The sequence below is a fragment of the Neoarius graeffei genome, chromosome 15, assembly GCF_027579695.1.
Source record: "Neoarius graeffei isolate fNeoGra1 chromosome 15, fNeoGra1.pri, whole genome shotgun sequence".
Lineage (NCBI taxonomy): Eukaryota > Metazoa > Chordata > Actinopteri > Siluriformes > Ariidae > Neoarius > Neoarius graeffei.
Window position 1 is genome coordinate 13,994,427 of NC_083583.1, and position 27,335 is coordinate 14,021,761.

General features: G+C 40.5%; 1 protein-coding gene across 1 annotated transcript; it reads left to right on the forward strand.

Annotated features, from left to right (window-relative positions):
- The first annotated feature begins 209 nt into the window (after positions 1 to 209).
- Positions 210 to 26,935, forward strand: nqo1 (NAD(P)H dehydrogenase, quinone 1). Its single transcript, XM_060940887.1, has 6 exons — positions 210 to 290; positions 16,530 to 16,694; positions 19,493 to 19,623; positions 19,764 to 19,877; positions 25,904 to 26,005; positions 26,094 to 26,935. The coding sequence occupies exons 1-6, from the start codon at positions 287 to 289 to the stop codon at positions 26,394 to 26,396; spliced, it is 819 nt and encodes a 272-aa protein (XP_060796870.1). The 5' UTR covers positions 210 to 286; the 3' UTR covers positions 26,397 to 26,935.
- Positions 26,936 to 27,335: the final 400 nt, after the last annotated feature.

Consider the following 27,335-nt stretch of genomic DNA (forward strand, 5'->3'; position numbering starts at 1 on the left):
AATAATCTGCTGTCATGTGATCATCACCGAACTAATCATGGTCAGGAAAATAATGTAGGGTGTGGTTTCACTGCAGTTAGGAACAAGTGATCCAGCTGTGAACCATTCACTATAAACAAACATGTCCTGTATACAAGCGATCTGCCTCCCGATTGTTGCTATGCACTGATTGTGCAAACACGTCACCTGAACTTCTCACACAAGTCCTGCTCACGCCCAGACCATTCTCAGTGCAGCATTCCAACCTGCTAGAGCTGCTCAACATACCTCTCAACCAGGAGCAACAATGGGTGAGATATATTGGCAACTACTTTTAAATTGCAGTCATTTTTATTCAGATTTGGTTTTCTCATTCTGCATTCTGGTGTGTATGGGCATTTAACTTTGCTTTTTAAGTCATTTAAATCTCATCTCATCTCATTATCTCTAGCCGCTTTACAACCATTCACACTCACATTCACACCTACGGTCAATTTAGAGTCACCTATCAAAGTTAACCTATTAAAATGGTTAAAATTAGCATTTAAAACCACAAAATCTTACCATTCACATCGTGTGTATTTGGTTTAACACCTAAACCAATCAAATTTGCCTCAGAAGTATCTCCTAACTTTTTTTTTCCCTTTCATTACCTCTTATTTTCTCCACTTTATCCCCATTCCTTACATATCTTGATAGCAATCACCTTCATTATGTTTTTTTTTCTTTTCTAGTTCAGTCTCTGACCATTTTGCTGAACAATACTTCTTTCTGCTTAGGACAGTGGTTAAAACGGGATTATTTTCTCATGTTATTTGCCATTTTCACTTCATTCTCGGTCACGTCTTAAGAGTATTTATTGGTCACAAGCTGCATGAATATTGTGACCGTGAATTATGTGACCAATAAATACTGTTAAGACATGACTGTGAGAATGAAGTGATATATAATGAAAAAGATCGAATGAACACTCCTAAATCGAGGCAAAAAAATGACAATTTTAAGGAAGTATCTGACATTGTCAGAGGCAAAACGTGCCAGAAAAGAGAGGGGGAAAAAACATGGCAGACAAGCCGAGTAAATATTGATGGCCAGCTTCACCAATGGAGGGCCGAAAAGGCTAAAACAAATGCAGCATCTGATGCCAACTTTGCCAAGATGCTTCTAGACAGGTGAGTGACAAGAGTTTGCACTTTGAGAAACATCAATTTTTATGCAGGTTAAAATTGAAATATTCTAAATCTAAATGCACCTGTGAGCTTGAACACTCTCGAGTGCTCGCTTCAGTGTCAGAGGCTCCTGGTTCTGCCATGTTTGTTGCGACGTCACTCATTATAATATTATAATGAGGATAAACTTCGGCCGTTTCCGTACCTAAGTGTAAACATTAGCGTGTGGTGTTTTTCCAGCACATTCTCTTTCACAGGCATGAAGCAACGGGCAACACAGCATGTGATTCAAGTATCTTGGGGTTATTCTATCTCCACAGGGTACTATTCATCTTTTTAATACATCGACCTGTGTCACTTTAATAAACATTTTACTCATAGTTAAATTTCCTGACTATGCACTCCTATTTAGCAACCATGAGCTACTGCACATATTTTAGAATATTACACTACAAGCATTTAGCAGATGCTCTTATCCAGAGCATACAGCATACCCTCATACCCAGAGCAGGTGGGGGTTAGGTGCCTTGCTCAAGGGCACTTCAGCCATTCCTGCTGGTCCAGGGAATTGAAGCAGCAACCTTTTGGTCCGAAAGCTGCCTCTCTAACCATTAGGCTATAGCTTCCCCATGGGCTGTAAAAATATACTTTGAGGACATCAAGAGGGGGCGGCACGGTGGTGTAGTGGTTAGTACTGTCGCCTCACAGCAAGAAGGTCCGGGTTCGAGCCCCGTGGCCGGCGAGGGCCTTTCTGTGTGGAGTTTGCATGTTCTCCCCGTGTCCGCGTGGGTTTCCTCCGGGTGCTCCGGTTTCCCCCACAGTCCAAAGACATGCAGGTTAGGTTAACTGGTGACTCTAAATTGACTATAGGTGTGAGTGTGAATGGTTGTCTGTGTCTATGTGTCAGCCCTGTGATGACCTGGTGACTTGTCCAGGGTGTACCCCGCCTTTCGCCTGTAGTCAGCTGGGATAGGCTCCAGCTTGCCTGCGACCCTGTAGAAGGATAAAGCGGCTAGAGATAATGAGATGAGATGAGACATCAAGAGACTTTTTGTTTGTTTCGCTTGCCATTGTGACATAACATACCGACAGCTCAATCAAACCTAGGAAGTCTCCACCTTTTGGATTTCCTAGTTTTGTGCTCTTACTTTTCCGTGGCAAGTTTCCTTCATCAAGAAAAGGTACACAAACTGTATCATGTCAAAACACTTCTCCAGTGGTACTTTTTCTGCAGCCATAGCTTTTTGCAATTCATTGTCAATTACTTTGTCTAGTTGCAAGTGAGAGGCCAATTATTTCCATGCCCGTGTAGCATTTATATGAGAATTGCTTGTTTCATGATGATGCAGTGCTTTTGAAATACACAGCTAGTTGTATCCTTAACACAAGACATGTAGCCGATAGTTTCTCATGTGCATGAGAAACTTTCTTTCTTTTTTTATATACATCCCTTTAGGGTCTCTGTAACATCCTACATCCCACCTTTCATCCACATAGATAATTTTTCTCTCTTTCACATGCTTTCTCATTTTCCCTCTTTCTTTTCCTGTTCTCTGTCCCTGACAGTTTATTTTGTGCTTTCTCCATTTCGACTCCTCTACTGCATGACAAGTTTACAATTTGGATCACGGGGTGCTGCAAAGCCTCGTGCTCTAGAAACCTTTATGACAACATTTTAACTCTCATCATTGATATACAGTATTTGAATGGCAGCTGTAATGAATAAGTAGCCTTTCTTATCTGTGTGATCGGTCTCGGCCTGGCTGTAACTTCAAAAAATGTGTATAATACAGCATGTACCTATTTTAAATGACAAAACAGACAATTGACAACAAAGGCACATTTTCGTATCTTGTAAATGGATATTTTCACCTTAGTTTTGGTGCCCCATGCATATGTTGCATACCGTCTTTTTTTTTTTTTTGCACCTTTATGTGTTTTCCTCAGCTGAAATGCACTAGGGTCTTTGCACACACACACACACACACCCCAAGTATTCCTGTACTCCTAAATAATGTTCCACTTGCATCCAAGCAGATTGCTTTGGATGTCTCTAATGATTTTATGTGTGTGTGTGCGTGTGTGTGTGTGTGTGTGTGTGTGTGTGTGTGTGTGTGTGTGTGTGTGAGAGAGAGAGATGGGTGATACTATAACATATTATATTAACCCAGCATAAATTACACACTGTGAAAAATCTATATCTAAAATATAAGTACTCAAAGTAATAGATCGCTGATTAGACATTAGTGTTTTAGTAATTAATGTTTTTTTTTTCCCTGCATTCAGTGTTGTCACTAAACTCTGCATACTGTTAGAAATGGGAGTACAGTCAGAGTCCATTTCTGTCCCCCAAGGTACAATGTACACTAATGCACCCCCTAGGGCTCATTATTGGTCCTTACAGTAGCTATATGTACCTTTTTAGGGACAAAAAGGTACATATATGTTCCCAAGCAGTATATAAAGGGTACAAATAAGTACCTTAGAGCAGTGTTTCTCAACCACTGGGTGCACCATGTAGTGGGCTGTGAATTTTTTTTTTTAAGTTTGAAACCAAATAATAAATAGTTCAGGATGTCCTAGGGCGTATTCACACCTACGTTGTTTGGTCCGGACCAAACGACTAAACGAACCAAATTTCCCTTGGTCCGGACCTTTTGGGTTGGTCTGAATACAAACCACCGAACTCTGGTCCGGACCAAACAAGCGGACCGAGACCGAGCTGCAAGGTTGGACTCGGTCCGGACCAAAGGAACTCTGGTGCAGACCTTTTGGAGGTGTGAAAGCAGACCGGACCTAATCTGACAGTTTTGCTTTTTTGTACCTCGGGAGGTTCCGTCGTTTGTCGAGCATTATGGGAAACAGAGTCTTGACACTCCACCGCAAAGTGCAAACACTGTTTCGGTTGTCAAGGGAACCGGAAAACAGTCGTTCAGTCATTCAGACCAGTGGTAGGCTAGACTACAGAGTACAAAAAATGAGTAGGGGGCAAACGTGGGCCGAGGAAGAAACGCGTACCCTTGTGGATATATGGGCAGATGTCCACATATCTGAGCTTTTGGAGAGAACACACAAAAATGCTGACGTGTTTGCTGTATTCAGTGAGAAAATGAAGGAGAAGGGGTTCACGCGCTCCCCAGAACAATGTCGGCTAAAAGTGAAGAAACTCCGTCAGACCTACGTTAAAATCAGGGACATTCTTTCAAAAAGTGGCGGTACTAGCGACGCAAAAAAGAAATTCATCTATTACGATGGATAAGGCGAATATCCCGACACATACCTCCTCCGTCTTGCGTGAAGAGCCAGAACTGTCACAACATGATGTGCGCTCATCAGCGCTATCCTCCGTAGCCGCCTTGCCCTTTGAAGTCGTCATTGATAAATTACTTGTACAACAGCATAGTAATCGCACAATTGTGAAAACAGTAAAAACTGGAAAAAACATATAGCTTTGATGACATTAAAAAGAATAACAGCACGGAAAGCCTCCATGACTACTTTTGAACTTAACGCTTTGTGCGCGTGTCGTCTCTGACCAATAGCTGAACGACCTCAGGGCGCGTGGCTTTGTTGACAGATTTTGGTCCGCTTACTAAAATGTACAGTGTGAAAGCGAACCGCACCAAAATGAAAAAATAAAAAAAACATTTGGTTCGGACCAAAGCAAGTGAACTATCGAACTATCCTGGTCTGAATACACCCCTAGTGTCCCAAATGCGGTAGCTGGTTTGCCAGATAATTTTTCAAGTGGAATAAATACATTTGTGGGTAAATTAAGAACAAGCCTTTATTTTGTCACATTTAACTCACGTGCGCATGCACACACACAGTGAGCGCAGGACAAATAAATACATTTATGAGTAAATTATATGGATCTGTGATGCCTGCTGGAAGAGAAGAGCAGGGAGGATTGAGAATCGAGAGGCTGTGGTTTGTTTACACCTGATACCAAAACTTGTAGTGTCCTACCAGGGCCGGAGTGGGCCCTGTTTTCAGTCCGGGAGTTTAATTCACATTCACGGGGCTCCACTTAAAATTGGGTGGTGTGTGGCCGCGTGTCTAATCCGCATATACATTTATCTGTGTCACCAACATGTCCCAAAGTTCCTTAGTGAAAATATTTGAAAACACATCCAAAGGACATGCATCTTCAGAAATCGGCATCTTCGGCCCGGGTGTGGGAATGAACTTTTACGTCGGGGGCGAAATCCAGCTGACTGCCACTCCAAATAGCAAAGCAGCAAGTATGGCTGATTGTTTCGCGTTATTTAAGACGAATTACACAACACATTTTTAGTCACATAGTCTTAAAATAACGAAAGCACCCATCTCGCGTGCATTTGAACCAATGCTTGTGCATTACATGCCGCATACGCCTCGAAAATAATGACAAATCAACAATGCTGGGTACTCAGCAACCGGCAGATAAAGCGTGAGGGCGCATTAGGCAACTCAAAAATGGTTAAATGAAATGTAGGCTAAAGCAAGTGTTCGATTCTGCTTAGAATATTGGCATACGCATACACCTCTTCTAAGTTATATATTTAACAACAATTATTTAACATCAAATATGACTTCTAGGCAAATCAAATCAAGTTTATTTGTATAGCGCTTTTAACAATAAACATTGTCGCAAAGCAGCTTTACAGAATTTGAACGACTTAAAACATGAGCTAATTTTATCCCTAATCTATCCCCAATGAGCAAGCCTGTGGCGACGGTGGCAAGGAAAAACTCCCTCAGACGACATGAGGAAGAAACCTCGAGAGGAACCAGACTCAAAAGGGAACCCATCCTCATTTGGGCAACAACAGACAGCCTGACTATAATATTAACAGTTTTAACAGGTATAACCCTCAACTGTCCTCATGGGGCCGTCCTTCACAGGAGCGGTGCGATAAAACTCCGACCAGACACAGGGCACCAGGATGGATCAAGCAGGTCCGAGGGGCAGAAGAGGCCAGCATCTCAATCCCAGGATCAACATGTAACTCAGAGGGACAGATTGGGGGGGGGAGTTCATAACCACAATGTGCACACGCCTGTGGAAATGCACGGTGTGACAGCGAGATGAAATAGGCTGGATGAGGAAATAACGCGCAACAGCACATTTGGGACCTGTTCATCTAAAATTGTTAATAACTGGGATGTAAAGCAATGTCCGGTTCTTCTTAGAATTAAGACATACACCACATTTATACCGTGTAAATTGCAAGATTTCACATGACATCAAAAAGCTGAATTGACATCGCAAACTATCGACACATTATAGGCCTAGCATAGACTGATAAAATCGACAAACAGGGTTATCATACTCCATATCTTTCGTAACCTACCAGCTGGTCTTGAGAACATATCTGTCAATTTGGCACATTTTGCTGCCACCTCCTTCCTTTTTTTAAGCTTCGCCCTTTCGGTTCCACCTGGCCTCTTTCTGCCCTCCATCACTGACGCGCGCTGTTTCGCGCCAATGTTGTTTAAGTTCCCCGCAATACAGAGGAGGAGTCTTGGACCAAACCAACTGCAATAGAGGGGAGGGGAGAATTTCCTTATTTGGTAGCGCCTATTTAATCTGCTGCGATGTTGTCGGCGTCTGGGCTGCCATGTGAAAATGCAGAGTGCAGTTGAATTGATGATTAATGCAAGAATAAGATCAGTGACCAAAATTAGTGAAAATTATTTTCCCCATGCTCCAAGCAGGCCACCATTGATGGTTTGGGCCGGGGATGGTCCCGGCTAAATATAGGGCCACCCCGGCATTGTGTCCTACCAACCATTGCAAAGACGTGGACAAAGCCCAGAAACTCCTATTTATCTGGGCAAAAGCGACAAGATTTATCTTGTGTCCTGATCCCCAGCTCTTTAACCCAGCCATATATAAAAAGTTGTATGCCTCCATGCTCTTCCAGGTTTTCATCTGTGTGTCCGTATAGAATGATATCTGCAGTACCAGGTAGTTTGAGATGTTGGGGAACTCAACGGATGGATAATTTTCCAGCTCATAATGAATGAATGAATGAATGAATAACTTTATTTAAACATAAGTTGATCAGTGGGGCGGCACGGTGGTGTAGTGGTTAGTGTTGTCGCCTCACAGCAAGAAGGTTTGGGTTCGAGCCCCGTGGCCAGCGAGGGCCTTTCTGTGTGGAGTTTGCATGTTCTCCCCGTGTGGGTTTCCTCCGGGTGCTCCGGTTTCCCCCACAGTCCAAAGACATGCAGGTTAGGTTAACTGGTGACTCTAAATTGACCGTAGGTGTGAATGGTTGTCTGTGTCTATGTGTCAGCCCTGTGATGACCTGGCGACTTGTCCAGGGTGTACCCCGCCTTTCGCCCGTAGTCAGCTGGGATAGGCTCCAGCTTGCCTGCGACCCTGTAGAACAGGATAAAGCGGCTAGAGATAATGAGATGAGAGAAGTTGATCAGCAGAGTTGGTGGGATCATGCATGTACAGATACAAATAATTACACATACAAAAGATTAAAAATATACACAATCTTTTAAAAAAATATTTTTTTGTTAGCATGTAAGGATCTAATCCAGGGGTGTCCAAACTGATCCATAAAGGGCTGTGTGGCTGCAGGTTTTCATTCCAGCCATGCAGCAGCACACCTGATTTGGCTTATTCAATCAACTGACACACCCACGCTTTAATCAAGGGTGGGTGTGGCTGCAAGTATTTGACTGTGTGAAGACAGTTCAGTTGATTGAATGAGCCAAGTCAGGTGTGCTGCTGCATGGCTGGAATGAAAACTTGCAGCCACATGGCCCTTTATGGATCAGTTTGGACACCCCTGATCTAATCCCATTGAGTGGTTTCTATATCCACTTCTTTTGAGTGTACTTCTTGGTTTTAATAACTTGCTTGGTTGCTGTACACAAACATGGCAATAAGTTCTTGTGTTAATGGACCAGACTCCACTTTTGGATCATTAATCCCTTTTGAGTGAGAATGCCCTGCATGCCGGGTTTGGCTTCTGGCACATCCATACAGTTTTAAATACAATACCTACAATTAAACAGTTTGTTTTTATTGCATTTATTTAATTTCTGGGCTCCTGTCTGTAACAGGCAGTGATGTTGCATCTCATTAATACACTTTACAATAGGTTATTAGATTCTAATAGAATAGATAAGCCAAAATAAATGGGGATCATTTTTAATGGGCCCCACCGGGGAGTGGCCTAGTGGTTAGCGTGTCCGCCTCTCAATCGGGAGATCGCGAGTTCTACTCACGGTCGGGTCATACCAAAGACCATCTTTAAAAAATGGTACCTACTGCCATCTGGCAAGGCACGCTGCAATACAGATGTGAGTGGAGAGTCAAATTCTCGTGGTTACCAGAGGACTAGCCCCCCACTGTAACCCTAGCTATGTAATAGGCGAGAGGCCGAGGGCTACGGAAACGGAGATCGGTGCCGCCCAGCGCTCGAAACTAACGGTGTCCCGATGTCCCGGGGACTATAAAAAATGTCATCGGGACACAAAATTATCATATCTGGGACAATCCCGGGACAATGGAAAAAAAATAGATCTAGAAAAAAAAGTTCGACATTAATATTATTTACAAAGCCGTAACACATACGTAGACATTCACCTAATTTGTCAATTTTAATTTTAAAACGTTAACAGCGAAAAATACATAGTAGCTACACTTTCGATGCACCTGCATCCGGAGGCTACAGAGCAGCGCATTCTGTTCTAGAATCTTCGGCCGGAGTCCGCGTTATATGGACTTGGAATGGAATTGCTGCCGCACACGCTGCGCCGACTCTTGCCAGAACAAAAATGCTGAAGTGGTTGAAGCGGACCGACCGCGGGGAAGAAACTGAAGGCCCAGACATAACGTCTCCGGGACCTTCAGGATCCAAAGTGTCATCGCCTGGTCTGCAGGCAACGCTAGCAACTGAATGAACTGAATGAACACTGTTAGACACGTTATAAATACAACAGGAATGATGTGGATGATATTGACGGAAGATACCGTTCAACAGAATAAGTGAGTTTTCTTGGTGTCTTTCTAGTTCAGAAAGTTTAGTCAGTCAGCAGCACAACTAGGCTCGGACCTGCTGGCACTATGCTGATGGTGCTAACATTTGCACCCGGCAGCGAAAGTTCATAAAATGGATAACGGAAAGTTCATAAAAATGGATAACGGTAATGGATAACGGAAAGTTCATAAAAATGGATAACGGAAAGTTCATAAAAATGGATACCGGTAATGGATAACGGAAAGTTCATAAAAATGGATAACGGTAATGGATAACGGAAAGTTCATAAAAATGGATACCGGTAATGGATAACGGAAAGTTCATAAAAATGGATAACGGTAATGGTGAAAATTATAAGTTGGCCTTATAAGTGCCAACAGATGTTCAAGGTATAAGTAGATGAAATGAACATAAAAGGAGTCTTATTTTCAACTAAAGTGTACTGCAGATGTAGGGAGTTGAAACATTTTCTGAATGAGCTAGATCTCATCTCATTATCTCTAGCCGCTTTATCCTTCTACAGGGTCGCAGGCAAGCTGGAGCCTATCCCAGCTGACTACGGGCGAAAGGCGGGGTACACCCTGGACAAGTCGCCAGGTCATCACAGGGCTGACACATAAAATCGCATAGTTACAAATATAATAGTAACTTCATATGATAATATTAACCACTGGTTATTTCAGAGAGGAAAAAAATGGGGACACTATTGCTTCCATTCGGGACAATACAACACAGAATTCGGGACCACTGGGGGACACAAAGGAAAAAAGTTAATTTCGAGCCCTGGCGCCGCCCTATGCACCATATCAGAGTTGAGCCTGGTTAGTACTTGAGTGGGAGACTGCCTAGGAATACCAGGTACTGGGCGTAGGAAGGACTTTGATTTGATTTAATGGGCCCCGACTCGATGCAAGTATGAATAGGTGGGCCTCGAAGCAGAAAAGCTTGAGAACCCCTGCCTTAGAGGATACTGCCCCAGTGACAAGCTGTTGTACCCCTAAAGGTACAATAATGTACTTTATTTTCTGAGAGTGCAGGTTTTGAAATGGGGCAGTGCTTTATTTTGCTGGCATTCTGAGAGCAACCATTTTATGTTGTAGGTCATGAAAATGTTTTCCTGTAGGCTATCATGCAGGGGCGCAGATAGGATTTTTGAACTGGGGGGGACTGAGCTGTCAGCAAATGATTCCATTTTGTGTGTATATATATTTATTGTGTGTGTGTGTGTGTGTGTGTGTGTGTGTGTGTATATATATATATATATACACACACAACCGTTGAAAAGTTTGGGGTCACTTTGAAATGTCCTTATTTTTGAAAGAAAAGCACTGTTCTTTTCAATGAAGATCACTTTAAACTAATCAGAAATCCACTCTATACATTGCTAATGTGGTAAATGACTATTCTAGCTGCAAATGTCTGGTTTTTGGTGCAATATCTCCATAGGTGTATAGAGGCCCATTTCCAGCAACTCTCACTCCAGTGTTCTAATGGTACAATGTGTTTGCTCATTGCCTCAGAAGGCTAATGGATGATTAGAAAACCCTTGTACAATCATGTTAGCACAGCTGAAAACAGTTTAGCTCTTTAGAGAAGCTATAAAACTGACCTTCCTTTGAGCAGATTGAGTTTCTGGAGCATCACATTTGTGGGGTCGATTAAATGCTCAAAATGGCCAGAAAAATGTCTTGACTATATTTTCTATTCATTTTACAACTTATGGTGGTAAATAAAAGTGTGACTTTTCATGGAAAACACAAAATTGTCTGGGTGACCCCAAACTTTTGAACGGTAGTGTGTGTACATGTTATTTCACCTCCCTCACTGCCATCACCAGGAGCTACCTGCAGGCCAGGACAATGATAACATTTTAACATAGCCTATGGAAATCCAAAGTTTACACATTATCATCACGCACAGAAATTGCAAAACTGCAAAACTAGTTTTAAAACCGCTAAGTTCCAACTGTTAACCATAGCGAGAGGCTGGGCTACGCGTGTGTGTGTGTAAAGTGTAAACCAGTGCATCCTGACTTTCTAACTATGCCTGTGTGTTGCGTGAGCGGCAGTCAGTCAACAACTCTTCGCAAAGTTTCCTTATGAAACAATATGCTCGCTGAAATTATGGCAGGGAACGCCAGATTAAACATTAAAACTGCCTTCTGAGCACTGTATCTACAGGCTACCACCGAAAGGAGGAGGCTACCAGAAAGGCATCTCTACTCTGTACGATTTTACTTTCACTACGACATTACTTTGAACAGACTATCAAAAAATTGCAAGGTGATATGATAAAGTAAGGCACAGTTTACTTACAGTCGTTTTTTTTTTTTAACGATGCAATCGTTTTCTGCCTTTTGGCACCCTTCATCATGCCGTGTTGGGGTCCTGAACTAGGAGGCGCTGTCCCCGATATGCCTGTCAAACTTGTGGGTAACCATAGCAACCAAGCTCGAGCTCGCAACCTGTGCAGTCTGCGCAGTTGCAACTGTATATACTGCTGTGCACCTCAATAAACCGAATGGTAATTAGTCTTTTGATTTTTCCGTGAGGTTTGCCTTATGCAAAGAAAGACAGCATAGACGTTTTTTCCTCCCTATAAGTGGGGGGGACCGAACGAGGTGAATTTAAATCTGGGTGGGACGAATCCCACCCGTCCCACCCTCCATCTGCGCCCGTGCTATCATGCATACTTTACAGATGTAGAAATTGTATGTACAGGATATGGAAACCAATGGTAACCTTTAAGCACATTTTTTTCAGTCATTCAGTTTGTTATGAATAAAACCCTCACTTGGCATGCTATTATAGGAGAATAAATATTGATGGACTGGTGTGATGTGACCCAATGCAATATTTTCCTATTACAGCATGCCAAGAAGTGTTTTATTCCTCTAACACCATAGCAATTTACTAACATTTAATTTTTTTGCAGTTAAAGAACCTTATGTCATATGGGTTTTTTTTCATTATGGTTATGTTTAATGCTGTGGAATATCCGTAAATTGGTTCTTAATTGTTAATACTCGCTATACAGCAGCTATAAACAGTTATTTTCTCAACCTTTTTGTTTTTTCTGTCTTGAACTTAAGACAAAAAAAAAAAGACAGTCTATGATGTGTCGTGGAAACACACTAACTCTCCAAGCAAAAAAAAATGATTCAAAGTCCAAGGAGTTGCAGAAAGGTTTGGACTTTTATTCAACCAATAAAAGCCGTGTTCGGTCTGCAGAGAGAACCGACTCAAATTACAAAGTGCTCATTTTACACTGTCTCAAAGCAAAAACAGTGTATACAAATAATTTCATTGGTTATCATGTCACGTCATACCACTTCAACACTTTCTATTGGGCAATACATCTTGCGCTTCTCCAGTAATTTCCAGTATGAATTTTCCAGTATGAATGGTCAATTCAGAGAGTCAAAACATACAATAAGAAGGGATATGGTATAAACAACACAGCATTCAGAGCATTCAATACATGATTCAAAATGACTGGGTTCAAATCAAGTTTAAGGCTAATACAGGCTGCAGGTGCGAGTAAGCAAACCACTTGTGGCCTTGATCAATCTGCTACTCCATGTAATTAAAAAAAAAAGCACTCTTCAGCTTCTAACACTACCCAATTTAGAATGGCCTGATAAAAGTACTACGTTGATATGCACACACTCCAGAATGAGTGATTGGATAATTCAAGCATGGTCTTGGCTATCTCATTCCCACATATGATAATACTCCAGGTGTTGGAGTCCGAATAATACACTTAGCAGAAAACAACCTTCAGTATAAACAATGTCTTTGCTGTATTTTACTGTAATTATGATCATTCATAAACCAATTTATTATTACTTTTAATAGAATTAACTTAATTTATTGGCGGCACGGTGGTGTAGTGGTTAGCACTGTCACCTCACAGCAAGAAGGTCCGGGTTCGAGCCCCGCGGCCGGTGAGGGCCTTTCTGTGTGGAGTTTGCATGTTCTCCCCGTGTCCGCGTGGGTTTCCTCCGAGTGCTCCGGTTTCCCCCACAGTCCAAAGACATGCAGGTTAGGTTAACTGGTGACTCTAAAGTGAATGTGAGTGTGAATGGTTGTCTGTGTCTATGTGTCAGCCCTGTGATGACCTGGCGACTTGTCCAGGGTGTACCCCGCCTTTCGCCCGTAGTCAGCTGGGATAGGCTCCAGCTTGCCTGCGACCCTGTAGAACAGGATAAAGCGGTTACAGATAATGAGATGAGATGAACTTCATTTATTCTTTACTGAAAATGAACATACTCAACTTTGAATTAATAGAAGAACAAGCCTTTATTTGTCACATGCCCACTCAAGCACAGTCAAATTCATCCTCTGCATTTAACCCATCTGAACTAGTGAAAACACGTGCGCACACAAGTGAGCAATGAGCACACACACACACACACACACACACACACAGAGAGCAGTGAGCAGCCAACGCCTGGGGAGCAGTTGGAAGTTAGGTGCCTTGCTCAAGGGCACCTCAGCCCAAGGCTGTCTCACGTTAACCTAACTACATGTCTTTGGACTGTGGGGGAAACCGGAGCACCCAGAAGAAACCCACGCAGACATGGGGAGAACATGCAAACTCCACACATAAAGGCCCTCGCTGGCCGCTGGGCTCAAACCCAGCACCTTCTTGCTGTGAGGTGACAGTGCTAACCACTACAATATGTAATCAGCATAAAAGCAAGTTAGTGTAGGTGTGGTTATATGAATCAATATTTGTGACTACTTAATGTGTGTGTTAATAGAAGTGGTTATATGAATCAGAATACATTTGTGATTACTTAAGGTGTGTGTGTTTTCGTGACTACATCTGTGCATATAAAATCACCACAGATGTTACTGATAAAGTGCAAACGTCTCTGTCCTGAACACTTCATCTTACAGCTGACTCCATCTATAAGTAAGGGATAATGGACATTATCACAAAATAAACCCCAGCAGGGTAATAAAATCATCACCCTCGAATCACTCTGAAGGGGTTTATTTTGCGATAATGACCAGCTTGCTGTACATTATCCCTCTTACTATACAGCTATTTAGTAAATTAATCAATGACACAAAATATTCATTTCAAAATGATTTCATGGGTTTAAAAATGATTTTATTGCTTCTGTTAATGACATGATCCATAGCAAAGGTCTGTTATACTTAACAAAGGCCTGTTATATCGAAATAACAGACCGATGAATGCTGTAACTGACCAATTAGGATTGGGTATTCAAATGAGCCATGTTGTAAATGCTAAACTAGAAGGGATTCACCAATACCTCCACCAAGCCACATATTAGTATATCCAGATGTTTACTATGTTTTTACATACATGTCCAGATTTGCATCAGAATCTAGTCAATTGTTTCTTGGCCCATCTTTCCTCCAAAGTTTATCAAAATCTGTTCATTACTTTTTGAGTTACAATGGGAACAGCAAACAAAGAGGCGAAAGCATAACCTTCTCCATCAAAGTTGGCATCTATAAAGGTCTTCTTACAGGAAACTTCACCTCACCAATTACACATTTAATCATTTGTGTATACATCATCCACCATACATAGACAACCTTTATTGTCATTCAGTATGCAACAAGTGTACACAGAACGAAATTTCATTGCAATTTGGTTCAACACGGAATTAAATATAAAAGTATATTCAAATATGCAGCAGCGAAAATATTATAAAGTGCAGTAGTATAAAGTGACCTGTGAAATTAGGAATTGTTCAAGTGTAAATAGAAGTTTAGAGTTCAGTTTAATTTAGAGTTTGGATTTCGGGTTCAGCAGTCTGGTGATCTGGGGGGAAAAAGCTGTTACAGAACCTGATGGTCCTGCACCGAATGCTGCGGAACCTCTTTCCAGAGGCAAGGAGGGAGACCAGTCCATAGTGAAGGTGTTACATTGAGAAGAGTTTTTAAAAAATCCTGGATCTGCATACATATCCAGATCCTGGATCCACATACATATCCGGATTTGTATCAAAATCTACTCAATTATTCCCTGGCCCATGGCCCACCTTTCCTCCAAAGTTTATCAAAATCTGTTCATTACCTTTTGAGTTACAATGGGAACAGCAAACAAAGAGGCAAAAGCATAACCTTCTCCATCAAAGTTGGCATCTATAAAGGTCTCCTTACAGGAAACTTCACCTCACCAATTACACGTTTAATCATTTGTGTATACATCATCCACCATACAAGTCCCTCTGTCAATTGTTGCTGTAGAAATGATAACCTATAAGACCAAGTGCATTAATATATACCTCTGATTTGCCTTGGAATCCGAGCTGTTTTCAGAGCTTCTGTTTAAAGAAATTAAAAATTTTCTGACCAATCAGACTGGAGAAATGCAGACCATTTGACCATTATTTTTGTGGATTTTTTTGGCAGAATGGTACCACAATCTCAGAAAACAAGACATGATTTGGAGTCCCATTGAGATTTGTATAGCGTGGGTAGACTAATCCGATGGCTCATAAGTGGTGCCACAGAAAATTGTTCACCCTGTCTTGTGGAACTGAATGGGATTTTATTAGGATTATAAATCATGTATGTACAGAAAATAATTCATAATATTGAAGTTTATATTCAATAATCATCAGAGCCATAGAGACTTATTCCTGAACTTTCCACAGGCAGAACCTACTGGGTCCATTAGGTTGATACTTTTTTATTTGCGTACTTGTTTTTGAGTTAAGGTTTGGATGAAACCCAATTCAATTTAAGGGACCAGTGTTCATGATTTGTTGAATGAGAAGTTTTCCTCATTCGCAGCCTTTGTAGGTGATGTTTTTTCGTCCGCATGTGTATGCAGATCCAGGAGTTTTTTTTAACTTAAATTGAAGTTGTTTTGAAACCTTTTGGTGGAACTTTCAGGAAGCTCTAATGGCTCCAAGAACTAAATATGATCGTATACATACTGTAGTTCAATAAATAATGTGCCTATTATTTAAGATGTTGTAGATGTTCTTCAAATGAATTTTTACTGTGATCATGGGGAGGTCAATGGATGCAAAATGTTTGATAACCTCTGTCCTTGGGAACTTGGAAAAGCAAAGAATGTACATAAATGTGGAGAGATTAGGAATTAAAGTGCTCTGAAAACCTTATTCCTGTTTTGATTTTTTAAAATTTATTTTCCTTCCTTCTTTCTCACTCACACTTCCTTCCTTCCTTCCTTCCTTCCTTCCTTCCTTCCTTCCTTCCTTCCTTCCTTCCTTCTCTCTCTCACTATCTCACACACACACACACACACACACACACACACACACACACACTTCCTTCCTTCTCTCTCACACTGTCTCTCTCTCTCTCGATCTCTCTCTCACTTCCTTCCTTCTCTCTCTTCCTCTCCCCCCCCCCCCATGTTATTTGTGATTTAACAGATAAGACGGTGCTGATTGTTTATGCACACCAGAGTCCAAAGTCTTTTAACTGTGCGGTGAAGGATGTGGCTGTGAAGGCTCTCACTGATCAGGGCTGTAAGGTCATCGTGTCGGATCTCTATGCCATGAAGTTCCGAGCTGTAGCAACAGCGGATGATGTCAAAGGTCAGCAAACATCCAACTTTTAATAAAGGTTCTGAAGTGTTTGTAAAATCAGGGGCTGATGTTGTCTTTAAATGTGATCAAACAGATAAATTATCAAACTCGTGCTTAAAAATGCAATATGGTCATTACATTTTGCCAGTGTTACTCTGAGGATAGTGTGATGATGAAGTCTGGCCATCGCAAAATCTAAATTACTGTTCAAGCAATCTACACTCACCGGCCACTTTAATAGGAACTTGTTCTTGATTCTAAGATTCCTGTTCTTGGCTGCAGGAGTGGAACCCAGTGTGGTCTTCTGCTGTTGCATACTGAGATGCTTTTCTGCTCACCACGGTTGTAAAGAGTTACTATATCCTTCCTAGCAGCTTGAACCAATCTGGCCGTTTTCCTCTGACCTTTATCAACAAGGTGTTTGTTTCCACCCACGGAACTGTCACTCACTCGCTGTTTTTTGTTTGTCGCACCATTCTGTGTAAACTCTAGAGACTGTTTGTGTGTGAAAACCCCAGGAGATCAGCAGTTTCTGAAACACTCAAACCAGTCCGTCTGGCTCAAACCAACACCCATGGCACAGTGAAAGTCACACTTTGAGATCACAATTTTTCCCATTCAGATGTTTGAAGTGAACATTAACTGAAGATTTGTATCTGCATGATTTGATGCATTGTGCTACTGTCAAGGGATTGGCTGATTAGATAACATTGCAAATCCCTGATGTGGGTGGAATACTGAAGCGCGGCAGGTGGAGAATGATGTTGACACACCTTACTTTTACTGTTTGCTTGCTTTTCAGCTTCACTATTATCATTGACTCGCTCACACACATGTGCACACACACGTGCTCTGGTTGGGAGAAAGATCCCCTCTCTTCACTCTCTCTGTCCTTTTCTATCCTCCATTGTCACTGCAAAAAACACCCACACACATAATCAACAGATGTACTGACTTTGCCACTCACCTTCCCTGGTCCTGCCCTCCATTCATAAACCGATGCTTGGCCACACCGTTGCTGCCATAGCTAACTGCATAAAACAGCAGGTGGATGGATGTTCCTAATTAAGTGGCCGGTGAGTGTAAATTATAGGCATATATCTGGTTGATTAGTGTGTATTGTCATAAGGAATGATTGTGTGTTGTGATTTATTTGTTTTATTTATTTATTTTTTTTGCCCTGAACATACTGAATGGAAAGTGTGCCTCCACACTAAGCATTGATTGTTCGCTTGTTTCCAGAAAAACACTGTCCAGAGTGATTTCATGCTCTGCACACTGTAACCATAATGACTATTACCAGCTAGCTAGTATCAGCTAACTAACTAATCTAGCTCACTGTCTAGATTCGAGTTAATATCAGTAATGCAAGTGAAAAAAAGATTCGGTTAACTTTAGCTGTAGGACATTACAACATGCACTGATGAAAGTCCCAAAAATAGACAATTAAATTTTTTTGGTTAGAATTCGACCTTGGAAAATTAGTAATGAACTATTTTCAATGCAACATGTCGTCTTTTATTTATATTCACTCACTAATGATCCTTTTGTTTATCTGCATTGTTTTTACATTTTACTTTTTAATAATTAATAATGATAAAAATACTCACTAATAACGTTAATTATATTTTATTGGTTAATGAAAAGAAATGAAATGTGCTTTTTTTGTGTGTTTGTTGTTATATTTAAAGGTAGACTGCCTTTCAGATTTTTCAAGTGTAGGTCATAAAAAGAATTTTCCCGACACCTAATTATTTTTGTTTAGTGGACCGAAAGCTACTGAATTTGAATCACAGACTTCCAATTGTATTAGTGTATGGTTTGTTTGTTTGAAATAGAACAATTATTGAATTTAGGGCCACGTGGCCCTAAAATCTCCACTATTTTTTCCTGCTTCACCATGACCCAATTCAAGATACTATGTCATCCATCACATGGTGGGCTTTCCCCATTCGCGCAAGGCATTCTGGGATACAAATTTGAAACAGGAGAGAAAAATGGAGGACGCGAGCGTGCGAATGAAACATGAAAGACCGACTACAGTAATGGAGAGCGAGAAGAAAAGACATTATGTTATATACGAAGGAAAGGAAACGCAGGACCAAACTAATAAATATCTGCGCTCAGCGAGCACCTCGGTGTGATCAGCTGTTTGTTTAGCGACAGAATGATGGAACTGTCAGTGCACGGTCAAAGGTAAACCTGCGCATGCACACATGGACTTCCTCTGTCTGCTTAACTGCGCGAAGCAAGCGATTTCATGCACATTATTTGCTCGGGAATCACCTCAAATTAAATAACTTCCCAGCCACAGAATGGCCTGATATTTTGTGAGGTATTACAGAAATAAACATAATGACCAAATTTCAGAGGGAACTAAATTTCACCAATTTTATGAAATTGAAAGGCCATCTCGCTTTAATATTGTCAAGCTGTTATTACAGAAAATTCAGATTCCGTGTTTATTTTTCTCACTTGCTCCTCATTTTGTGACCTGATTGGTCAGGAGATAAAACCAAATCTGATGTTCTCCATTTACCTCATTTGTTGGATGAGTTCCTTATAGCTGAGACACAATACAACAGCAATCACATCACTGTCTGTTTTCCAAGCCATCACTTCCCTGATGTTTGAGAAATACTGTGTTATATTAACGTTATTTGTAATTGATTAAATGGATTGAGCTCATTTTTGTCCAATATGGAGGGAAAAGTGTTGCAGGTGGTTCTGCATCAGTATTTAAGTGCTCTTAGAGGAGAAAAATCTTCACAGCCTGCTGTGTGTCCACTCTGTTTTCCCGATTGCAGGTAAGCCAGAGAACCCTGAACACTTCCTCTATAATAAGGAGACTGGGCTCGCATGGAAGGAAGGCAGACTGAGTGACGACATCAAAGAAGAGCACCGTAAAGTGGAGCAGGCTGACCTCATCATCTTCCAGGTCTCTTCATACATCTCGTTGGTTTTTTGTTTTTTTTTTCCTCTCTCCTAGTTTTGTCTTCCCTGTTCGCTTGCATTATTTATCCTGTATTTCTAATGTAAGGGGGAAAATGAAGCATTGTTTGGGAATTGTTATTGCAGTTTCCACTTTACTGGTTCAATGTCCCTGCTATAATGAAAGGCTGGATGGACCGAGTACTGACTCAGGGGTTTGCCTACTCGCTACAGAACATCTACGACAACGGCATGTTCAAGGTCGGAAATACACACACACACACACACACACAAACAAGTTCCTGTAAAATTTACATTTTCTCGTGTTGTCTGAATTTAGATTTTTTTAAAGGTTTTTTAAATTATTATTATTAGTAGTAGTTTGTAAGTTTTAGGGACGGACAGTGCTGTTTCTTGTGTCTGATCCTCAGAGAAATTAATAAACACAGGATAACATCTTTGGGCTGAGAAAAACATTTCAGCTTTTATGATATCATTAATGATTAAAGCAACTGATCCATTGCTTTTTTTGTGTTTTGTTTTATTTTTTTACCATCAATGCACACCAGCTTTGTGATGTAATTTTTAATTTTTGTATTTATTTCTTTTCATTTAATAATAAAAACTAGTGATGTCCTAAATTGACGTTTCGACTTCACTGACATCAGAGTAAAATAAGCAGTGTTTAAGTAAGTGATTAAGAGTCAGTTCAAGTTTTTATAAAATCCCAAGAGTGCATCAAGTACTTACTGAGATCACTAGTTTTTATTGTTAAATGTATCACAAAAGTTGTCTTAATTATTTCTTTTCATTTCTTTTTTTTTGGGGGGGGGGTCGTCATTTCTTTTTCTCACCAGTCAAAAGTTTGGACACACCTAATTCACTGGTTCCTTTACTTTGATTATTTTCTACATTGTAGAATGATGCGGAAGACATCAATACTATGAAATAACACATTGAATTATGTACAGTAGTAAGCAAAAAAAAAGTGTAAACAAAGCAAAATGTTTCATATTTTAGATTCTTCAAAGTAGCCACTGTTTACCTTGATGATACTTTGCACACTATTGGCATGATCTTAACCAGTTTCATGAGTTTGTCACCTGGAATGCTTTTTCAACAGCCTTGAAGGAGTTCCCGTGTATGTTGAACACTTGATAGCTGCTTTTTTTTCCCTCCATGATCCAATTCATCCTAAACCATCTCAACTAGGTTTAAGTCGGGTGATTGTGGAGGGAAGGTCATCTGATGCAGGACTTCTTCACTGTCTTTGTTGGTTAAAAAGCCCTTACACAGCCTGTAGGTGTGTTTTGGGTTCACTGTCCTGTTGAAAAACAAATGATGGTCCCAGTAAGTGTGAAACAACTGGGATGCATTATTTGCTGCAGAATACTGTGGTAGTGATGCTGGTTGTGTGCCTTAAATTTTAACCCTCTGGGGTCTGAGAGTATTTTCTGTCACTCTAATGATTTTGTTGTCAATTTCAACAAATCTAAGCAGTATTTTCAAAGTCATATGACTTTTTTTGTATTCAGCACAAGTTCAGCTACAATAATATCTCTGTAGTATGTATATCATGATTGTGATTTAAAAAAACAGATAAATGAAGATGTTGTAAAAAGCAGCTTTAAAACTGTGTTGAATGTGTGAAAAAACATGGCCAGACAATTGTGACGAACCGTTTTGGTCACTTGAGGTAATTCTGTTCAATCTTAGGAATGCATCAAGCACAAAAACTTAAATCTGCTCCAATGATTTGAACAATTAACTGGCCATCAAAAAAATTGTCCTATTGTTTTGGGATAAAGGGTTAGTAGTTGGAGGGGTATTCAATGAGGAGTAAAAAAAAATTCCATTCCATTCAATGAGAGGAGTGGAAACCCCTCCTGCTGCCATCTCTTAATCCCATCAAATCAAATTATCAAAACGGTTCATCACAATGGGTAAGGTCATGTCTTCTCACACATTCCAACCAGGGCTTTACATTAACTTTTTTGCTCACCAGCCACTGTGGCTAGTGGTTTTCCCGAGTCACTAGCCATTCAGCCTTTTCACTCGCCACAATTTTGTTACCAGGAAATCGAAGTTTTTTATTCACCATGATGCGTTAAAGTTCGGAAGACCTAGATTTAATTATGAATGGCAGTGTATAATGTATCTCTACAGTAGCACTCAAGTATTCAGTGCTGTTAAGGTAGGTCCCTATATGAAAACATGCAACCAATTCAGACAAAAATATAAACAGAGTATTCTGTTTATTGAACTCAAATTCAAGCCCCTTACAATATGAAATATCATATAATATGAAAAATAACATTCAGTACAACTGAACTGGGCGGCACGGTGGTGTAGTGGTTAGCGCTGTTGCCTCACAGCAAGAAGGTCCTGGGTTCGAGCCCCGGGGCCGGTGAGGGCCTTTCTGTGCAGAGTTTGCATGTTCTCCCCGTGTCCGCGTGGGTTTCCTCCAGGTGCTCCGGTTTCCCCCACAGTCCAAAGACATGCAGGTTAGGTTAACTGGTGACTCTAAATTGACCATAGGTGTGAATGTGAGTGTGAATGGTTGTCTGTGTCTATATGTCAGCCCTGTGATGACCTGGCGACTTGTCCAGGGTGTACCCCGCCTTTCACCCATAGTCAGCTGGGATAGGCTCCAGCTTGCCTGCGACCCTGTAGAAGGATAAAGCAGCTAGAGATAATAAGATGAGAGATGAGACAACTGAACTGATTCTAATATTAAAAGTCCAATTCAAAACATTTGATGTTTTGATATGCAAGTATTATGTGTATTATCAAGTATTATTATGTATTATCTATTAATAGTGTGTGTGTGTGTGTGTGTGTGTGTGTGTGTGTGTGTGTGTGTGTGTGAACATGTGTAGAGAGAGACATTAAATGTCCTCATTACATTCATTATCAGATGAGTCTGAATGGTCCATGAAAAATGGTCTTCGTGGCCTGAGGCTTCCAGCAGGCCGTAAGTTGATAGCTGGGGCGGGATCAACTTCTTTCCAATCGCATGAATGTTTCTAAACAGCAGCTCCATCCGCTCCAGCTCAGCCAACTTCATGACAGCCAGGGACTGAAAGCAATGCTGTTCTGTAGTGACCAGCCGTCTTCACCTGTTTTGATGTTATAGTACCGATGTGTGCATTTGACTTTTCGTGGTCCTTTATAGTTTCGAGTTTAAAATTACTGGTGCCTGTCTTTGCCAGACTTTCTACAGTCTTCGCAGTACATGGTATTTTCGGTTTTGCTATGAATTAGCCAATCTCACCCAAACTTCCATTTGCCATTGAACTGTCTCATCTTCCTATTAGTGTCTTGTTCATCTCCATGGCCACAGCCAGCTCTGAGGTCCCCGCGGTCCGGACCTCGGTCATTTTTAAGAGCTGGAAATACATTTGTATGCTAAATATTCAACTGGATAAAAAATAAAGAATAACATTAAAATGTCTCCGTAAAAAGTGCATTGTTGATGATGTTAAACATTGATTCTGTCTCTGTTTGGTGCGCGTGGTTCTGAGACCAAGAACACAAAAGCGAATGAGTGCACGCGCAATTCGGGGGAGGAACGCAGTGCAGGAGACACGGGGTTTCTATGGTAACCATCAGCGCACTTTCATGAAGCTGTTAAATTTACATTTTCAAACTTCGTAGTCAGCTGGGATAGGCTCCAGCTTGCCTGCGATCCTGTAGAACAGGATAAAGCGGCTAGAGGAGATGAGATGTCTGACAGATTTTATCCCATTTACGGTGGGCGTTCCCACTGTGAAAGAGAAACCAATCAAAACTGAAAGAGTGAAAGTGATTATCATGCCATTACCATGTGAATAGTCTTTTATGAACGCGTAAGTGGGCGCTCAGCGCTCTGACTCCGGTGTGACTGAGTAAGGTGACAAGTTTTATGTTTCATCTAATTTAGGTAATTTTAAAGAAGAAAAGAAAGAAGAAACCTTTATTTGTCACATGCATACTTCAAGCACAGTGAAATTCATCCTCTGCATTTAACCCATCTGAAGCAGTGAACACACGCACGCGCACACAGAGCAGTGGGTAGCCACCCTAGAGTGCCCAGGGAGCAGTCAGGGGTTAGGTACCTTGCTCAAGGACACCTCAGCCCAAGGCCACCCCACATCAACCTAACTGCATGTCTTTAGATTGTGGGGGAAACCAGAGCACCTGGAGGAAACCCACGCAGACACAGGGAGAACATGCAAACTCCACACAGAAAGGCCCTCGCTGGCCACTGGGTTCAAACCCGGGACCTTCTTGCTGTGTGGCGACCATGCTAACCACTACACCACTGTGCCGCCCCAGTGGTGTAGTGGTTAGCCAAGCTTTGCCGGCGAAGCTCTCAACCCCAGAGGGCTAAATAAATCACTAACAGCATCACACCTCGTCCTTCACACTTCATGGTGGGAATCACACATACAAATACCATCCGTTCCCCTTTTCTGCATCTCACAATGACACTATGGTTGGAACCACAAATCTCAAATACAGGTCTAAAATAATAATAATAATAATAATAATAATAATTAGTTAAATTTATATAGCGCCTTTCAAGATAAAGTCTATTCCTTGTGTTTCTTAGCCCAAGCTATTCTCTTATTGGCCTTGCTCAGTTGTTATTTCGTTGCAACAGTTCGACCCTGAAGGCCTGATTCACTCCAAACAGTTGATGTTGATGTGTCTGCTACTTCAACTCTGTGAAGGATTCATGTTGGCCCTCATCTGAGGTGATGTTAATTGGCAATTTCTGAGTCTGGTGTCTCTAATGAACTTGTCCTTTGCAGCTGAGGTGAGTCTTGGTCTTCCTTCCTTGGTCTCAAATGCATTAAGAAGGCAAGAAATTGCACTAATTAACTGTTGACGAGGCACACCTGTTAATTGTAAAGCATTCCGGGTGACTACCTCATGAAGCTAGTTAAGATAATGCCAGTAGTGTGCAAAGAGTCATCAAGGGAAATGGTGGCTATGCTGAAGAATCTAAAATATCAAACATTTTGTTTTTTTAACACTTTTTTTTGTTTACCACATAATTCCTTGATGTTATTTCATAGATTTGATGTCTTTAGGTTTGTTCTGCAATGTATGAAATAGTCAAAATAAAGAAAAAATGTATGAATGAGTAGGTGTGTGTTATATAAAATTTACAGTTAATCCATGAAATCGAGTCATACGTGACCTGATGGCCGATGAGGCGCATAGCACCGAGTTGGTTATAAGGCATGTATGACAAGATTGAGTGGAATAACTGTTTTATTCTATCCACATTCACTGGATTTTGAGAAACCGAACATTATTATTTATTTTATTTTTATTTTTTGCAAATTCAGTAAATAAAAACTTTATACAAAATGTCCAACAAAATCATTTCTACTTAGAATGTAAACAAACTGGCGAAATGGCAGTAGCAATTTGTGAAAAATGTGATAATTCTTGAAAAATAAAGATGACCATCAAATACTTTCATTCCATTTTTTTTGGGGGGGGGGGGTTGTTTTCGAGTAGAGTTTTTATTTTGTCCTCGGTTGATTCAGCAACACGCTCCGCCATTTTGTTTTTCTTGACTCATGGTATATGAGCAGATAGCCTCGTAGTAAAGTAGCCAATCAGAGTGCATGATTGCCCATATCCAGTGAATGTGGGTAGAATAAAAACGGATATGTCACAATAACAGGATGTTATATTTAGGTATGTTGGAATATTAATTCTGTACTTTTGAAAAAGGTTTGTAGAATTTACAGGTAAATTACTGGCATTTACTGGACAGTGCTTGTTTTTGTGCAATACAAACCAAGCAGGCAGATGTGAACACAACAACTTCATTCAAACAACTGGCCAGAGAAAACCTGAGAGAGAAATCAGACTGCGACAGTATACCACAAATTATATAAAATTTATTTGAAAATTTTACAAGAGCAAAATATACGTACTGAATTTTAGTGTTTGACTTAAGTTATAGAAGTTCTGAATTTTCTCTCTCTCTCTCTCTCTCTCTCTCTCTCTCTCTCTCTCTCATATATATATATATATATATATATATATATATATATATATATATATATATAAAATTGTGGGTTTATTTTTTTATTTCTTTCATGTTACTTTTTCATTTTCGTTTGTTTGATTTTCCCCCCCTTTTTTCATTTTCTTTTTTTTCTGATGGCAATAATATAATTTATACATTACACCTACAGATAAATAACTATAGTAGCATTGACGTTAATTATCTTGTTTTGCGTATTCAGCTCATTTTTAATCATGTTTAATTTATATTATAGAATAAAAAGGCCATGTTGTCGTTCACAACTGGAGGAATGGAGTCCATGTACCTGCCAGATGGCCTCAATGGAGACATCAACGTTTCACTGTGGCCCTTACAGGTGAAATATTTTGTGTTGACACTAGACCAAGCTTAAATTCAGACTTTCTTGTAGCAGAAATACTAAACAAGGAACATGTCTTGTGCAGAACGGAGTTCTGCGCTTCTGTGGTTTTCAGGTTCTGCCCCCTCAGATCTTCTGGAGTCCTGCACATGCTCCTCCCGAAGCGAGAGCAGCATTGTTGGAGGCCTGGAAGACCAGGCTGCAAGGACTGCTGGGTGAGAAGCCTCTATCCTTCGCTCACACTGAGCTCTTTGACCTCAGCTTCCAGGCAGGGTTCAGACTCCGCCCAGAGGTGAAGAAGGAGCGTGCCTCTAAACCATATGGCCTGACCACAGCACACCACCTAGGAAAACCACTACCTCCAAACAACCAGACCAAGGCTGAATAAGAAGGCATCTGAGCCGTCTGATTAAACAAACCCCTGAAGATACAGGAGTTTGTAACTAAATCATAAATCTGCAGATTTGAAAGGAGCACACAATTAACTAAGTGTAAAGATTTGCATTTTGAATTTTATTTGCAGCTGATCTCAATTTAAACTTATTTGTCTAATGTAAATATATCTGCACAATATCTAAAAAGAGAAGGGACTACACATACACTACTGTAATGTAGTACTTTAATCTGTAGATGTACTGTATATTTTGCATTGGTTTAACCTTTTATACATGACCTGGATGTCTTGTCCTCTTGTGCAACATACGGTATGATAAAGTTCTACTTCAAATATCATAAATTTTTTTGGGGAGAAGTTTCTTTGCTTCAGTCTCAAATTTGTGACACAAATACCTCCCACACTCTCATCTACTGCAAGCTTTAATTGTCACTTAAATAGATAACATTAAAAAAAACAACACTCATTAAGGCTTGTAAAGCTCTTGGTAACAATGACTGTTTCATATATAAATAAAGTGATCAATATATTTACCAGATGTATTAATTTTATTGAACGAATGCATTGTTTATCAAATGTGGAACTTCATACCAGTTTAGTGAATTCAGTCCACACCAAAAGTTCTGAAATATTTGTCTAATTGTACATATCAGGCACTTGGCATTTGTATTGTCTCGTGCGCCCCCTAGCGTCTGTATAATGAATTGCAGATTTCTTTAGGCTCAGTACAAAGTTGCAAGCCTGTAGTCTTAGCTCTGTTTTTATTTCCCTGCTAAAATAACTCATTAATTCAAACATTTAAAAATGCATTTATTTTATCGAATGCAAAACATCATTACATACATAGCGTCATGAACAACATAGCCTATAAAACAGCGACAAATTATTATTGTACCCTTGTACCCCAGTAACATACCTCAAACTTGACTACAT

Bases quoted from the DNA above. Each gene is read 5' to 3' on its own strand.
- nqo1 (XM_060940887.1), top strand. The intron at 19,624-19,763 runs GTCTCTTCATAC...TTGTTATTGCAG, and splicing joins CTGACCTCATCATCTTCCAG to TTTCCACTTTACTGGTTCAA. The intron at 19,878-25,903 runs GTCGGAAATACA...TTTATATTATAG, and splicing joins ACGACAACGGCATGTTCAAG to AATAAAAAGGCCATGTTGTC.